This window comes from Apodemus sylvaticus, chromosome X (genome assembly GCF_947179515.1).
Source record: "Apodemus sylvaticus chromosome X, mApoSyl1.1, whole genome shotgun sequence".
NCBI lineage: Eukaryota > Metazoa > Chordata > Mammalia > Rodentia > Muridae > Apodemus > Apodemus sylvaticus.
In genome coordinates this window covers 68,300,380-68,317,379 of record NC_067495.1, presented here as the reverse complement: position 1 = coordinate 68,317,379, position 17,000 = coordinate 68,300,380, and the positions used below count along the sequence as shown (strand labels likewise).

General features: G+C 38.4%; 1 protein-coding gene across 1 annotated transcript; it reads right to left on the bottom strand.

Moving 5' to 3' along the window:
• Positions 1-3,564: 3,564 nt before the first annotated feature.
• Positions 3,565-4,242, bottom strand: LOC127674768 (polycomb group RING finger protein 6-like). The gene has a single exon (XM_052170458.1). The coding sequence runs from the start codon at positions 4,240-4,242 to the stop codon at positions 3,565-3,567; it is 678 nt and encodes a 225-aa protein (XP_052026418.1).
• Positions 4,243-17,000: the final 12,758 nt, after the last annotated feature.

Genomic DNA, 17,000 nt, shown 5'->3' with positions numbered 1-17,000 from the left:
CTTATCTTAGGGGATCACCCTACATCATTTCAATTGGATGCCCCAGCAAAACATCATTTGCTATAACTTTCCAAAGAACTAGAAGTTTCTACTTCAAATAATCAGTAATTTTAAAAAAATATTTCTTGTCTTGAGACATTCACCTAACAACCTCCTAGGGCTTCCAGGGTCTCCTCCAGTGGGTGATGGCTTCCATTTGTGGGTCCCACTGTATCCGATGCCAGGCAGCCTCTGCCTCCTCTAGGGAGACCCAGTGGATCTCACCTGATTTACGGGTCAAGCCATGCATCCCTAAAGCACGGAGGGCAGGATCCTTGTACAAGGCCCCTAGGCATCCTGAGAATACTGCAGAGCACAGGGCACTGCACAGCCTTTCCCTCCAGTAATTTCAGGCTCCCTGTGGCAGGGGCGAGGATGAGGAACTTCTGCCTGTATATTGGAAGCACTAAGTCTTTTGACACGGAGGGGGGAAGGGTGTAGGGGGACGAAAAGGCATTGCCACAGTGGCCAGTGAGAGGGTCCTTGTCTCCCTAGTGAATGCGGCTCTCCTATTTTGCCAGGCTGAAAAACCCCAGCCTCACCTAGCCAGCCCATCACCAAACGTGTGCAGTGTGCAGGATGTGAGTCCCTCTCCTGTAATCTGCTAGTTCTTTCACCGGCACATTATCTACCTGACAGCGCCTTACAGAGCTCACCCTTTCCCCTGTGCCTCTCTGGAACAAGCTAGTGCAGCACAGACAGAACCTTGGATTTAACTCTGCTAGCAGCTCTGTTACAAAATGAGTGACACAACATGTGGACACTCTTACTGGGATTTGAACCCTGGAAATTCATGGGTCTTAGCCCTGGCTTGTTAGAGCTCCAGAGTATTTAGTTGTGAATAGTATCCTTACTCTTGCATGGCTTCTGTCTAGTTTATTTATTTTTTTCCACGATAGCCACTGGCTAAGAAAGTCTCCACCAGGAGGGTGACTTTGCATTGTATCACGCTGCAGTGTGCCAGTCAGTCATGACACAAAAGAGGAAGCGCAAAAAAAAAAAAACAGATAGACATACATGTGAAACAATGGAATTTTTTACCTCAAATTTTAGAAAAAAAAAAACAGACAGTAGTAAAGTACACATGATCAACTGCTCAACCAGTGGGCAGGAAACAAAACAAAACAACAGTAACACTAAGTAGGCACCAACTACATGGTTTCACACTGTGACTAAGAAGTCCTTCCTTTGGCTTATATGCACAGTGAATGCCAGTCTTAAGGATAGCCAAATAGCTTGTGAGCTGTCCCGAGGAGACATCCTGAGTATGCTGCAGAGCAACAGGGTCTTTGTATAAGGCAGCTATCTGGATGGATAACACCGAAAACCTGGAAGGAAACAGAGAGGTAAAAATTGCATAAGGTTGTTAATGCTCGAGAGAGACCAATTTACGTTTAAAGTGGAAACTACAACAACAACCACAATTACATAACTAATTGTAATTATATAAGTAATGCAATTATAATAATAATTCACTCATTGATGAGTCAGTACCACTTTTAAATATTAGCCCATGGAATTACTTAGCCTTCTACTACTGCAACAGGTAAGTGAAATAATTAACCTAAGAATGTTCATTTTGGCTCACTATTTCAGAGCTTCAAACACGTGGTTGGTTGGTACCTGATATGGGCCTGTGGTGAGGTAACAGTGTAGTATAGCCAGAAGACTGAGAGGTACAATATCCTCTTATGTACATATTCCCAATAACCTAGACCCCTTCAGTTGGCCTCCTGTGTAGGGCCGGCCTAAGTTCTTAACTCTATATAGCTGGAGAGGAGCCTGATCTCTCTTTCCCTCTCTTCCAAAGTGCTGAGGCATGTACTGCTATGCTGAGCTACTTCACAAATTCTTTACAATTACTATTCCTTGTCGAATTTTTAAAGTTTATTTTTTTGTGTACAAACTGGATTTTTTTCTATTAAACAGACCCTGGAAATACCTTTTAAAAAGCACCATGGTGTTAATTTGGGTCAAAATAATGTTTGAATTTGAAGCTTCATTATTAGAGTACAATTCAAACACTCTTATTTTTATGAAATGTAAGTACACTGTAAACACCCCAAAAGAGGGCATCAGATCTCATTACAGATGGTTGTGAGCCACCATGTGGTTGCTGGGATTTGAACTCAGGACCTTTGGAAGAGTACTTTGGAAGAGCTCTTAACACCTGAGCCATCTCTCCAGCCCCAGACACTTGTACTTTTAACCAGGTGAAAAAATAATAGAAAAATTGAAGCTGATTTCTTTAAGAGACACTGAGTAAGTATTTTGTAACCTTCTGGATTCACCTGGAATTTTCTATTTCAGAAGTGGTGTCATTACAAGATATCACCCACTGTTCTATGGAATTCTTGCATGATGTCACTACCTCAGGGCCATTGGTAACAACTCTGCAGTTTTTGTTTATACAAATCCCAAAGATACACCTCTTACTTAGGACAGGTTAAAATATCTTACTACACTTGATGGCTCATGACTCAAACCATACAATCTACAGGAGACAGTCACTTTACAGACAGGAAACAATTCATACCTTTTAGAACTGAGTAGCATCTCTTCAGGCGTGTTGTTAGTTCTAGGAATGGCAAGCTAAAAGTATGATGAGAACATGAAAATCTAGCCTTTGACGTCGACTTTACTCTGCAGTTTAACAGTGGTGTTGAATATCCAGGTCAAAAGCAAACTTCATTTTCCAAATGGAAGACTGCCTGATGCGGTCCCACAGAGGAAAATCCCAACAACAAACTTTAATTATAATTACTTAGTCTTCTATTGTTGCAACATAAATGAAATAATTAACTTAAGTGTTTTGGCACATATTTTCAGAGGTTCAAACCCGTGGCTGGTTTGTCCCTGATTTGTGCCTCTAACAACATAGCATGGAGTGTTCAACTTATAGCCAGTTCAACAGACGAGAAAACAATTACTAACTTATCTCAAAGACAACAACAATGAAAAAACCTTTGAAGTGCTCATAACCACAAAGAATTTTAAAATTCAACATTTGATCGTTTTTCAAGCTCTGGGTTCTTTCAATTGTCTGTGGTGAAACTGATGCCTTCTATTGTCCCAAGCTGTACCTAAAAATGCTAAAGATTTCTGGTGCAGAAAACAGGTATGTCAGAAGCAATACGGCTCATAGTGATGCTATGTTTTCTAGAACTCTTCAGTAAGATTCAGGTCTGCCGAGGCTTTCTTACTTTCTGTCCTTTCATGATAACTGTAGCAAGTCACTCTGAGAGGAGTCCTTACTGAAAGGCAGCAGATCACCCTGTATCCTCATATCTGCTGCCATACACTGAGTTTGCAAGTTCTTCGGCAACTGACCACTGCACGTGATATCTATTTGACAAGCTGCAGCAAAGCTTGTCATCCTTTTGAGAAATGTTTCTCCATGTCCAGTGGTTGCATTTCCTGAGGCTCAGATAAATGTGGTTTTCAGTGGTTTAACATGTCCAATGTATGCATTAGTACCCATAGTCTCCAGTACTAAAGACACAGCAGTTCACATAAACTAAGACACTATTCCACAACTTCTTTAGTGTTCTCTTCATCTGAAGGGCATGGCTGTGGAACAGCAGTGGGGTTTGGTGTTCCCAGACAATTTTCTTTATAGAACTCACGCCTCTGCTTTATTTCCTTTTCCTCTAGACCCGCTACTAATTTGTATACTATGTTTTGTAATTGTGGATCCATCCTCAAGTTAATATGAGGTTTGGCTTCATGCACTATAATGTTGCACTTTGGACATCTGTTGCTATGTTCAAAATGTTTTACGATGCAGCTTTTACAGAAAGTATGAAGACACTCTGTAATGGTAGCCGCATCTATTAAGTAGCCTTTGCAAATAGAACAGGAGATGTATGGGATCATCTCTGAGAGAGGAAGGAGATGCTCTTCCTGTTCAGCTTCCACTGCTGCCTTTTCCTCTGCCTTCCCCTCTTCCCGCCAAAGCTGAGAAGGCTTGGATGCCAGGCATTCCTGAGTTCCCACCTCCCCACTGGAGGACTGGTCCTCCTTGCCAGATGGGGGAGCTGTGGCGCCTGCAGGAGGCAAACCCTGGCGTACAGGCCACAAAGTCTCCTTTGGTCCCTCTGCTCCCTCAGCTCTCTCTGGTTTGGCAGCATCCTGGCTGACTTCTTGGGCCTCTGGGCTGCTCTCCATCACTGGCTCAGCAGGAGACAAACGGGGTAAAGACATGGCCAGATTTTGATGTAAGGCAGAGACCAGAATTGAAGAAGTGAGGCAGAGGTGAGAGATAGGTCGAGATGTGGAGGCAAAGAGATTGAGACCTTTAATTAGGCCCGGACAGGGAAAACCTGTTGGTGAAATGGCGAGGCGAGGTAAGGCAAGGCGAGACCGGACTCTGAGATGAGATGTGCCATCCTGTGTTGAATCAAGGAAGACCAGGAAGCAGGGCAAAATCTGGAGACCAGACGAGACGAGATGAGGTTGCAATCCGAGATGAGACGGGCGAGTTGAGACCAGACCTGGGGTTACTCGAGGCCAGACCAGGAGTCAGGCCAGGCAAGACCGGGGGTCAGGCCAGTTCAGACCCCAGTCTCAGGGTCTGGCAAGAGGAGACCTGGAGTCGGGCGAGACAAGATGAGACTAGATGTTGAGGCAGCGAAACTGGACCTCAGTATCAGGAAGTGAGGTAAAATCAGGAAGCAACGTGAGACTGGGAGGTGCTTAGAGGCTCTAGGTAGCACGGAGGGGCGAGACCAGGAAATTAGGCCAGACTAGAAGGTGAAATTGGATCAGAGAAAAAGACTTCCAGGGAAGGCAAGACTACCCTAGGATGGAAGCCAGATGGCACCACAAGGTTTAGTCAGGGTCACCACACGAAGCGAATGCCTGAAGTAAGACCACGAGGTGGACAATTCAAAGTGAGATGAGGGTAGATGATACCAGCTCAGGCAGGGTGATGCTGAGCCCAGGATAACGCCGCTGAGTACAGAGGTGCAATAGGGCACTGAAGTGGCAATAAGCAAAGAGTGCAGCCAGGCTGAGGCTATAGTGGAGGAAGAAAGGAAGAAGGGGACCAGCAAATAGGAGAGAAGTGAGGCAGGTGAACCAAAGTGGGGGATTTGCGGCGTTGGCTGGGAAACTGGTCATCTAAGACAATGACTCTGGAGCCTGCTAGTAAATCCTCTTCCCCTAACTGGACTACCTGGTTGGGCGCAGTGGGGAGAGGATGCGCTTAGTCTTTGGATATCCCGGGGTGGGTGGTACCCACGGGGTGCTTCCCCTTCTTTAGGGAGAAGGATGGTAGTAGGAGGGCCTTGTAAGAGTGGAATTCCTTGTTAAGAGTGGAGGAAATGGGGCCTCAGGATGTAAAGGGAACAAATAAATTAATTAATGGAGAGGGAAAAAAAAGAAATTGCAGAACTAAAGTAGCCAATGGCAGAGCATGCCTTTAATCTCAGAATTTGTGGGCAGAGGCAGGCAGATCTCTGATTTCCAGGTAAACTAGAGTCGACAGGATGAGTTCCAGGAAAGCCAGGAAACTGTTTCAAAAAATAAATAGATAAACAAAACCAACAAACTAAAATAACACCGCCCCTCCCCTGGAAAAAGAAAAAAAAAAATGCAGTGCTTCTGCAGCCGGCTTTAAAGGAACCTCACTCAATTTTCCTTTTCAAATGCTTCATACACAGCAGCAGTGTTTTAAAACTACTAAAATCCTGTTGCAAACTAACAATATAATTTCTGTATTGTAATGGGCACGTTACATTTATTTATTTATTTATCCATGTATTTAATGTTGTATATATACATATGTATACAGGGAATATGTACCACCGTGGAGGTTACAGAGAAACTTGGGTGTTATTTCTTTCCTTCTACCTTGTGAGTCCAGGTGACAGAACTTAAAAACTTCTAGGCAATCTTTCCAGTTCCCTACTAATTATTCTGTTTATCTACAACACTGTGCTAGATTCCATGTGATGTTGAATTAGGAATAATAAAGTTTTCTCTTTTTTTTTTTTTGTTTTTTGTTTTTGGATTTGTTTTTTTTTCAAGACAGGGTCTCTCTGTATAGCCCTGGCTGTCCTGGAACTCACTCTGTAGACCAGGCTGGCCTCCCGAACTCAGAAATCCACCTGCCTCTGCCTCCCAGAGTGCTGGTATTACAGGCGTGTGCCACCACCGCCCAGTAAAGATTTCTGTTTGAGCACCACATATGCCTTCTTGTAGCAAATTACATTCATTCAATAATTATTTCTGCTGGAAAACAGGAAGTTTCTGTTTTGAAACATACACTGTGAAGAACAATCTATTGGCAAATAAGCAGGAATACAACTGCTTGCTATTTTATCTCCTTCCCTCTCCCTCTTGCTCCCCTTTCTCTCTCTCCCTCTCCCCTTTTTCCTTTATCCCTGCTGTTGGTTGTGGTCTGATGATGATGATGATGATGTATATTTTGTTACATTTTTTGTGGTAATGGAAACTGAATCTACGGTCTTGTACATGCTCAGCAAGCCATCACACATTGAAACATATCCTCATTTTTACCTTTTAATTTTTGAGACTTTAACAGCACACTTTATATTTTTGAAAGCTGCAGGATATCTTGAGTGGGTAAAATGGGGTGAGATGTAGGATGAGACAAATTTTTCTTTCTACCCCACCCCTGTTTGATTAAGCATTCTGCTTCTGAGTCTAAGATGTGATTATAACATGAACCCTCAGGATTAGAATTTTTCTGGAAAATTCTAAGCTGGAGATGTGACTAGGCACCTGCCTATAGGAGCCTTGGCACTAGTGGAATTACTCATCATCCAGGAGTCTTCCAATCAATTCTAATAATTTTGGTTTCCTGATGAATCCATATAATGCATATATCTTTTCTTTCACCTGTTCTATAAATTGTAATGCCTTTATGGATAAGATGGAAAAAGACAGGGGATTAATCTCTTGAATTCTGGCTAGGACTATAAGTAACCCTTCAATGACTCTTGGTTTGCTATAATGTGATCTCTGTTCCCCACTGGATGTGAGAAAGGTAACTGATGACTTGGGATACTATACCCACAGAACCCTTGGAACAGGGCCAGGCCAAGTCTTGTAGAAACTTCACACTGACATTTAGATGGCCACACGCAAGGGGCTCTGAAGTATACTTTCCTCCTACTCAACAGGGTAGGCCCAGCTAGATAGGAAAGCCACATTGATAGTTGTCCCAACACTCATCAGTGCTGACCTGTCCACTGAGCATGCTCACTTGTCAGGCCTCTTCCAAAACACTTGCAGATAAATCAAACCTCACAATTCAGAAGAGCCTTTTAAAACTCAGTTTACCTAGTCAATGTAAAAGGGAGTACCGTCAGGAGGTGAATCTCTGGATCTATGTGATTAACCCAGATTATATTAGTACTTGCAGAAAAGACAGTTTCCAAAATGTGAATTTAGGAATCCATAAAATTCCCAGCATATACAAACAAACAAACAAAATACCAATGGTATGAGCTGCCAAAATGCAAGTCTATGGCAGCACTGAAAATGATGTTTACTAGGAGAAAGGGTCTTGATATTATGATTGGGCCTTGAGATGATAGGGAGAACATTAGAAATGAATATTTATAATAATAATACAACAAACAAATTATATATGATTGTAATAATTATATGATATAAGATGTATAATTATATATATAATGTAATTATATAATTTTGTGTCTTATTCTATATCTTAGAGTTTTCTGGAACATACAGTGGACATGTGATCCAAATAAACCCATTCCTCCTCAACTTACATTTTAGTATTTTGTTTGGTATTTCATTGCAGCAATAGAAACTCCAACTAAGATGCTTTCAGTCCTGAATTTTGTTACTTTTCTTGAGCTTTAGGATATTTACAAATTCTGAATATTTACCTCTTTCAGATACACCATTTTACAAATATTTTCTCCCTTTCTGTAGTTTGTCTTTTCTTATGGTTGTTTCTTTGTGGTATAGAATACTTTTAGTTTGATATAATCTCAATTTTTCTATCTTATATTTTGTTTCCTGTATATTTGGGTCTTTTCTAAAAATCTCATCACCATTGTAATATCCTATAACAACCCTCCCATGCATTCTTCTGCTACTTCTGTCATTCCAGGCCTTACATTTAAATAGCTTTAATCAGTTACAGTATTGTGCATGTGGCTCTCCACTTTCCCTAGCAACATTTCCTATAAAAGACTCTTCACCAATGTATGTTTTTGCTTGTTGGTTCCCTTTTTTCCTTTTTCTTTTCTTTCTTTCTTGTTCATTTGTTTGCTTGTTTTTGTAATATAGGGAATCTGATTAAAGACTTCATGGATATTAATCAAGACCTTTAACAATGAACTATATCTTTGTGTTAAGTAAGAAAATAAAGTAAAAAACCTGACAGCAAATGCCCTTCAGGAGAAAGGGCCTTCAAATCACACACACACACACACACACACACACACACACACACACACACACACACATACACACATGTATGTATGTATGTATGTATGTATGTATGTATGTATGTATGTATGTATATTACAGGACTTTAAAGGGAGAAGCTTCCATTTAAACCCAGGAGAGGACTTTCATTAAGAGAACAACTTAAATTAAGAATAAGATAGGGAGAGAATGAAATGTAACCTTTGTCAGAGTAAGCCAGAGGAGCCATTAGAGGAAAAAATACTTTGAAAACTCTTTAGAAAATGCCCCCAAAACAAAGGAAATACTTGGATTTTATCTTTTTATCTTTCTTTTTCAGGGTCTGATGGTAGTTTTACATCGCATGATTTATTCTGAAATACTAGAAGTGACAAAGAACATGGAGGATCCAGGTACCATAAATTAAGAGCCGTTAGGCAGAGCACGGAACATTCTGTTAACTTCCTGTCCCAGGGAAAGAGTAGAAGTGACTATGGCCTGATTTATTCCAGCTGTGGTAGTGACGAGCTCCTTTTAAGTGCCAGGCCCATGTCTAACAGCCCTTTAATTTTTTGTTTGTTTCTTCATGAGACAGGGACAATGTAATAAACACAGCTCTCTCATTAAGATGGTAAAAGATAGTTTACTATGGAGAGTAATATGAGTCACCATGTCCCAGAAACACAGATTCTGGCTTCCCTGGATATCATTTTTCTAATATGGGAGCAGTTTCATAATGTTTTATAGTAATAGAACAAAGAAAGCCATAAAAGATAAAGATAGACTGAGATAAATTATTGGTAGGCTATAGGTGGACTTGCAACATTCCAACCTCTCCACAATCATTGACATTCTAATCAGTTAATCAGCTTAAAAGAAGCTTTGATATAAGGTATGGCTTCTTTCCAGGGAAATTTCATTGGCTCTTCCCCAGTCCCGACCAATCATATTTTGTGCTTATGGAAGCTAAATATTCTTTCAAAAATACGTCCAGGTTGCTGTGAAGGCTAATTCCAATGATGTAATATAAATGAGGCTATGCAACAGGCAGGAAAGAAGTCAGCAGAGGAGAGGAATAGTTGGTTGTTCCAGTTTGCTTCTCTGTTTTGATTAAACACTAATCAAAATCAATTTTATGGGAGGAAAAGTTTTGATTTTGGTTGTAGTTCATTGAGGGAGTCCAAAGCAAGAAGTCAAGCACAACAGGAATCTGGAGACAGGAACTGAAGCAGAGGCCATGGAAGAATGCTGCTCACTGACTCACTCCTGACTGACACTCAGCCATTTTTTTTTATACAACCAGGCCCACCTCCCATTTTAAATTAATTAGAAATCAAGAAAATGCCACATAGACATTTATAGTCCATCTGATGGAAGCAAATCAAGTGTGGTTCCTTCTCAGGTCTGTCACACTAACAGCCAAAATTAACAATCACACCAGTAAAACAAAGAATAAACTCCCAAATCATGACATCAAGATCTACTAACCATTTTGATCTAGGCTTGATTTTTTAAATTAGATATTTGCTTTATTTACATTTCAAATATTAACTCCTTTCCACATTACCCCTCCAAAAGCCCCCATCCTATCCTCCTCCCCTTGCTCAATCCCCCACCCCAATTTCCTGACTCACATTATTCCCCTATTCTGGGGAATCTAGCCTTTACAGGTCCAATGGCCTCTCCTCTCATTGATGTCTTAAATGGTCATACTCTGCTAAATATGCAGCTGGAGCCATGGGTCTCTCCATGTGTACTCTTTGGTTGGTGGTTTAGTCCCTGGGAGCTCTGGGGGTACTGGTTGGTACATATTATTGTTCTTCCTGCAGGACTGAAAACCTCTTTGGTTCCTTGGGTTCTTTCTCTAGCTGCTCCATTGAGGACCCTACTATTCTCAGTCTATTGGTTGGCTGTGAGCCATAGGTGTTTTTATCCACTTTCTAAAAAGGATCAAACTATCCACACTTTGGTCTTCCTTCATCTTGAGCTTCATGTGCTCTGTGAATTGTAACATGTTTATTTTTAGCTTTGGGGCTAATATCCGCTTATCAGTGAGTGCATACCATGTGTGTTCTTTTGTGATTTGGTTACCTCACTCAGGATGATAGTTTCTAGGTCCATCCATTTGCCTAAGAATTTCATGAATTCATTTTTTTTAATAGCTGATAGTACTTCGTTTTTTGTATCTATTCCTCTGTTGAAGGACATCTCCACTGATCTTATGCCCTGTGTTAAATTCATTGTTTTTAATAACTGAGTAGTACTACATTGTGTACATGTACCACATTTTCTGTATCCATTCCTCTGTTAGTTCTCTTTGAGAGTTATTTTAGTAACTCGCATCATAGATTCATTTTACAATGAATGATATATACCTAGAATAATATAGAAAATGTTTCTGTAACATCTGAGTTCTTTTACTAAATGTGATGTCTATGAAATAAATCTATGTTGTAGTATATATAATTAGTTCTTTATTATATTAACATTTGTGATCATGGCATAAATCTTTTGCTAAACAGTTTTTGATTCAAAACATCCCTTCAACATGTAAATGATCTCACTAAAAAATAAAAAAACTCGAATTTTTATCATGCACTGCTTACTCTACTATTGTTTGTTTATTTATTTTTTCTTTTTTAAGAGACTATTTTCATTTTATTTAGTTTTTATGATAAAATTAAAGATTTACATGAAAAATATTTCAGATAAACACGTTGGAATTGACAATTTTCATGGAAAATTAAAGAGTAAAGTGATAGACATGTAAAACATTGCTAAATTAATTGAAATATAGGATAGAAACATTTTATAATAGAATTGAAGATTTACATGGAAAATATTTCTGATAAAATTGTTGGAAAATGTAGAAAAATAATAGAATTGAAGATTATCATGGAAATTTTTATATAGATATAATAATGGTAGGTATAAAAGTATTCCTAAGTTGACTGAAAGTGGAATTATAAACAATTTCTGATAAACTTGAAGATTTATATGGAAAATATTTCTGATAAAATTGAAGAAATATATAGAAAAACATGTTAAAATTAAAGATTATCATAGAAATTATATAGATAAAATGATAGGCATAAATATAATTCTAAGTTGAAGGTGGAATTATAAACATTTTCAGAACATTGAAGATTTACATGGAAAATATTTCTGGTAAAATTCAAGAAATAATTAGACAAACACGATATAATTGACTATTTCATGGAGAATTTTACATATAAAATGGAAGATATAAAAATTCTTTCTAAATTAATTGAAGGTGGAATTAGAAACATTTGTGATAAAATCAAAGATTTACATTGAAAACATTTCTGATAAAATAGAGGAAGTATATATAAAGACATATTAAAATTGAAAATTATCATGAAAAATAATGTAGATAAAACGGTAGACATAAAAAATTACTAAATTAATTAAAAGGGGAATTACAAATATTTTCTGATAAAATTAAAGATTTACATGAGAAATATTTTGTTAGTCTATGTCTTTTTATTGGGGAGTCTAGTCCATTGATGTTAAGAGATATTAGGGAATAGTGATTGTTGCTTCCTGTTATTTTTGATGTTATTTTTATCTTTGTGTGGGTATCTTCTTTTGGACTTTTTGGAAGAAGATTACTTTTCTGCTTTTTCTAGGGTGTAGTTTCCTTCCTTGTATTGGCATTTTCCATCAATTGTCCTTTCTAGGGCTGGATTTGTGGACAGATATTGTGTAAATTTGGTTTTATCATGGAATATCTTGGTTTCTCCATCTATGATGATTGAGAGTTTTGCTGGGTATAGTAGCCTAGGCTGGCATTTGTGTTCTCTTAGGGTCTGCATGAGCTCTGCCCGGGATCTTCTAGCTTTCATGGTCTCTGATGAGAAGTCTGGTGTAATTCTGATAGGTCTGCCTTTATAAGTTACTTGCCCTTTTTCCCTTACTGCTTTTAATATTCTTTCTTTGTTTAGTGAATTTGGTATTTTGATTATTATGTGCCAGGAGGACTTTCTGTTCTGGTCCAGTCTGTTTGGAGTTCTGAAGGCTTCTTGTATGTTCATGGGCCTCTCTTTCTCTAGGTTAGGGAAGTTTTCTTCTACAATTTTGTTGAAGATAGTTACTGGCCCTTTAAGATGTAAATCCTTGCTCTCATCTATACCTATAATCCTTAGGTTTGGTCTCATTGTGTCCTGGAGTTCCTAGATGTTTTGGGTTACAAGCTTTATGCATTTTGCATTTTCTTTGACTGTTGAGTCAATGTTTTCTATGGTATCTTCAGCACCTGAGGTTCTTTCTTCCATCTCTTGTATTCTGTTGTTGATGCTTGCATCTATGACTCCTGAATTCTTTCCAAGGTTTTCTATCTCCAGAAATGTCTCGCTTTGTGATTTCTTTATTGTTTCTATTTCCACTTTTAGATCCTGGGTGGTTTTGTTCAGTTCCTTCACTTGATAGTTTGTGTTTTCCTCTAATTCTTTATGGATTTTTGTGTTTCTTCTTGAAGGGCTTCTGCCTGTTGACCCATGATCTCCTGTATTTCTTTAAGGGATTTTTGTGTTTCCTCTTTAAGGGCTTTTACCTGTTGACTGATGTTCTCCTGTATTTTTTCTTCTTCTTCTTCTTTTTTTTTTTTTTCTCGATTTTTGGATTTGTTTTTTTTTTTTTTTTTTCTGAGACAGGGTTTCTCTGTATAACCCTGGCTGTCCTGGAACTCACTCTGTAGACGAGGCTGGCCTGGAACTCAGACATCTGCCTGCCTCTGCCTCCCGGAATGCTGGGATTACAGGTGTGATCCACCACAGCCTGGCTCTCATGTATTTCTTTAAGGGAGTTATTTAAGTCTTTCTTGAAGCCCTCTATCAGCATCATGAGATATGATTTTAAATCCAACTCTTGCTTTTCTGGTGTGTTTGGATTTCATGATTTTTTTTAGGTGAATGTTGCCAAGAAAGAGTTAATAATTTACTATTTTTTTTCAGTGAATCGGGAATCCAATTGGAAAAAGAGAAGTTGAGGGTTCTGATGTTGCCATGTGGCCTTGGTTTCTGTTGGTAGGGTTCTTGTGCTTGCCTTTTGCCATCTGGTTTTAGTTGGTATTGTTGTCTCTGGCTGGAGTTTGTTCCTCCTGTGGGCCTGCAAGCCTGTGTCCTTACTCCTCTGAGCTCAGAAGTGAAAGCCCTGCTGGGAGATCTCTCTCTCCAGGTGGGCTATTCATAGAAGGCTGTGGAGTTTTCCTGTTCCCTGGTGCAAATGGAGGTGGGAAGACTTCCGTCCCAGCTGCCCCACTGATCTTAGGCCCTGTTTGCTCCTAGCTGAACTCCTCCAGAGAGAAGGTGGAGATCTCACCTCTCAGCTTAGAAGTGAAAGTGCTGCTGGGAGATCACTCTCTCCTGGTGGGCTATCCACAGAAGGCTGTGGTGTCTCCAGGCTCCCTGGTGCCAGTGGCGGCAGGACTTACTCCACTATTTTAACACTCTATTATTATGACACAATTTAAACTTTCTCTAAAAGAGATGTCTGTTCTATGAATATACCAGATAGCCAATTCTTTTCTAACTCAAAGGAGCAAAGTATTTTAAAAATTGTTTCAGTCACAGAATGACATTATTAATAAATATTAATTAGTATTGATAAGATTACTGAAATTCGTATATCAACTTCTCTTTTTCCAATTGGATTCCCGATTCACTGAAAAAAAATAGTAAATTATTAACTCTTTCTTGGCAACATTCACCTAAAAAAAATCATGAAATCCAAACATAATTTCATTTCTGTGTTACTGGAAAGTATTATCTAGTAAAGGAAAGATCTGGGACTGAAAATTCCATAGTATTTGTCTATCAAAGTTATGTTGTATTTGCTGTATCTCAGAATTAGAAGCATTCATACTTATATCACCAATAGACTATTTGGGGGTGAACATAATGAATTCATGAAATTCTTAGGCAAATGGATGGAGCTAGAGAATATCATACAAAGTGAGGTAACCCAGACTCAAAAGGTGACTCATGGTATGCACTCACTAATAAGTGGATATTAACCTAGAAAACTGGAATACCCAAAACATAATCTACACATCAAATGATGTACAAGAAGAACAGAGGAGTGGCCCCTGGTTCTGGAAAGACTCAGTGAAGCAGTATAGAGCAAAATCAGAACAGGGAAGTGGGAAGGGGTGGGTGGGAGGACAGGGGGAGAGAAGGGGGCTTATGGGACTTTCTGGGAGTGGGGGGCTAGAAAAGGGGAAATCATTTGAAATGTAAATATAAAAAATATATTGAATAAAAAAAAAAAAAGAAAAATGAGTACATTCCTAAAGCAAAAGTGGCTTTTCACCTGGAGAAGAGAAGGGAAATTTCTAGATAAATAAATTTTTTCCTGATATTAAAAAAAATGTGGGTAGTGGTAAAGCTTGTTATCAGGTTTCTTTCACAATAGACATATTTTCCCTAATATATCGAATATATAAGCATCTTAAACATGAAATTTTTTACTTTTTTATTGGTTATAATGTTTTTTATTAGACATTTGCTTTATTTACATTTTAAATGTTAACCCCTTTCCATGTTAGCCATCGGAAAACCCCCTATCCCATCCCTCTTCCCCCTGCTTAACCCCCTCCCAATTTCCTGACTTGTATTTCCCCTATTCTGGGGAATTGAGCCTTCACAGGACCAATGGCCTCTCCTCTCACTGATGTCTGAAATGTTCATCTTCTGCTACATATGTAGCCGGACTAGGCTTGATTTTTTTAAATCCTCTATATTTGACCTAATATTTGTGTGTCACATTTAATATGAGTACTTCATGTTAACTTAAGATACTTAAGAACAGTCTGGGCATGGAGATACAACACAGTAGTTACAGGCACTTATGCTCTTTCAGAAGACCTAGACTCAATTCCCAGAACCCCCATCAGGCAGGGCAGAACTCCCTGTAACTACAGTTCCAGAGCATTGATAACATCTTCAATCCCTGTGGATAACTGCGTCACATAGTGCACATATATCTACTCATATGCACACATAAAATTAAAATAAATCTTTTAGGAACACAGTCTAGACTAAGAAAGTGAAGAGTGGCTCTCTAACCAACAAAAGTGCTTCTACATGTGTTATCATACTTCTTCTCCATATAGGTTTCCTGCCCATGTGGATGCTCATTTGTATTGCATGAGATATTGTATTTTATAATTGGAGTTGCTAAGATAATCTAATATTGTGCAGTTTTATCTTTTCTTTTGGCCAGTTTGATGTTATATCTGAAACCTCATGCAGAATGGCTAGCTCTGCATGTTTAGGAAATATTCTTCTTTCATAGCCAAATTATTATTATTAGTGTGTATCCTCTAAACACGTATTTGTGGATAGTACCTTGATTGTGTCACCTTGGTATTGCGCAATATTTTAGTTGAGGGAAGTAAATGCATAATTGCATTATAGAAGAGTTCAGATAAAAATATGGTATTTTAAAAACCAAATTGTTATTTTCCACATGCCAAAATATTAAACAGGGATAGAAACAAGAGGCTAGACTGGTGAGAATTCAGGACTCCTGGGCTTTGTAACCACAACTGAATCTTATTTCTCATTTTAAATCTAGAGAATGATATAGGATTTTACTAACACTTGTTTTGTAATATTCCTCATCTGCTTCCCATTGGCAGAATCTGGATATTGTTAAGTATTTTTCTACTCCTGCTTGACTTTACTACAGGATACTATAAATTATCAATAAAAATCAGTTCTTAGTTATAAAATATCACAAATATTGTTATCATTAGAGGATGAAATCTTGTATGATTTTGATAAGAAGTATTAACTCAAATATTTCTTTATCTCTAATAAGCAAATGGGGATAAATATATGTTAAGATTGAAGTGTGGTTTTTTTTGAAAATTTTTATTCTCACAAAGTCGCTCAGAGTAGCTTTGAATTTGTGATTCTTCTAATTCAGTGTTCAGAATAGCTGTGATTACAGGCCTGTTCTGTGAGACCCTGTTAGTGACTGTTTTTAATGCCTGTGTTGAAAGTCAGTTGGTTGTAGATGTAGAGGTTTATTTCTAGACATTTCTATTCCATTGGTCTATGGTAGCATTTTCATGCTAAAACCAAACTGTTTACTAGAGTTTTAGTAATAAATTTTAAAATTATGTAGTATAATGCCCACAGTTTTGCTCTTTTTGTTCAATATTTCTTTGTTTTGTTATTTAATTGAATCTTTTTTTTTTTTTTGCTTTTTGCATTTTTCTTTTTTCCCACTGCACTGTACCTTCCCTTCCCTCCTCCCAGTTCCCCCACCTCACCTCCCCTCTTCCTCAGGTCTACTCCTCCTCTGTTTCCCTTCAGAGAAGAGCAAAATTTTTTCAAAGTCCATAAAAAACATTGCTGACCTTTTAGTCTAGATTTCATTGAGTCTTTAGAACACTTTGGCAGTGATGACTGGATGTCTTTCCACTTTTCTGTTCCTTTACATATCTTTTATAGTTTACATTATAGATGTTTTCATTTCTGGTTATATTTATTCTTAGATATTTTGCACAGATACTGTAAATGAGG

Excerpts from the sequence above, each read along its gene's own strand:
- LOC127674768 (XM_052170458.1), bottom strand. The coding sequence starts at position 4,242 with ATGTCTTTACCCCGTTTGTCTCCTGCTGAGCCAGTGATGGAGAGCAGC.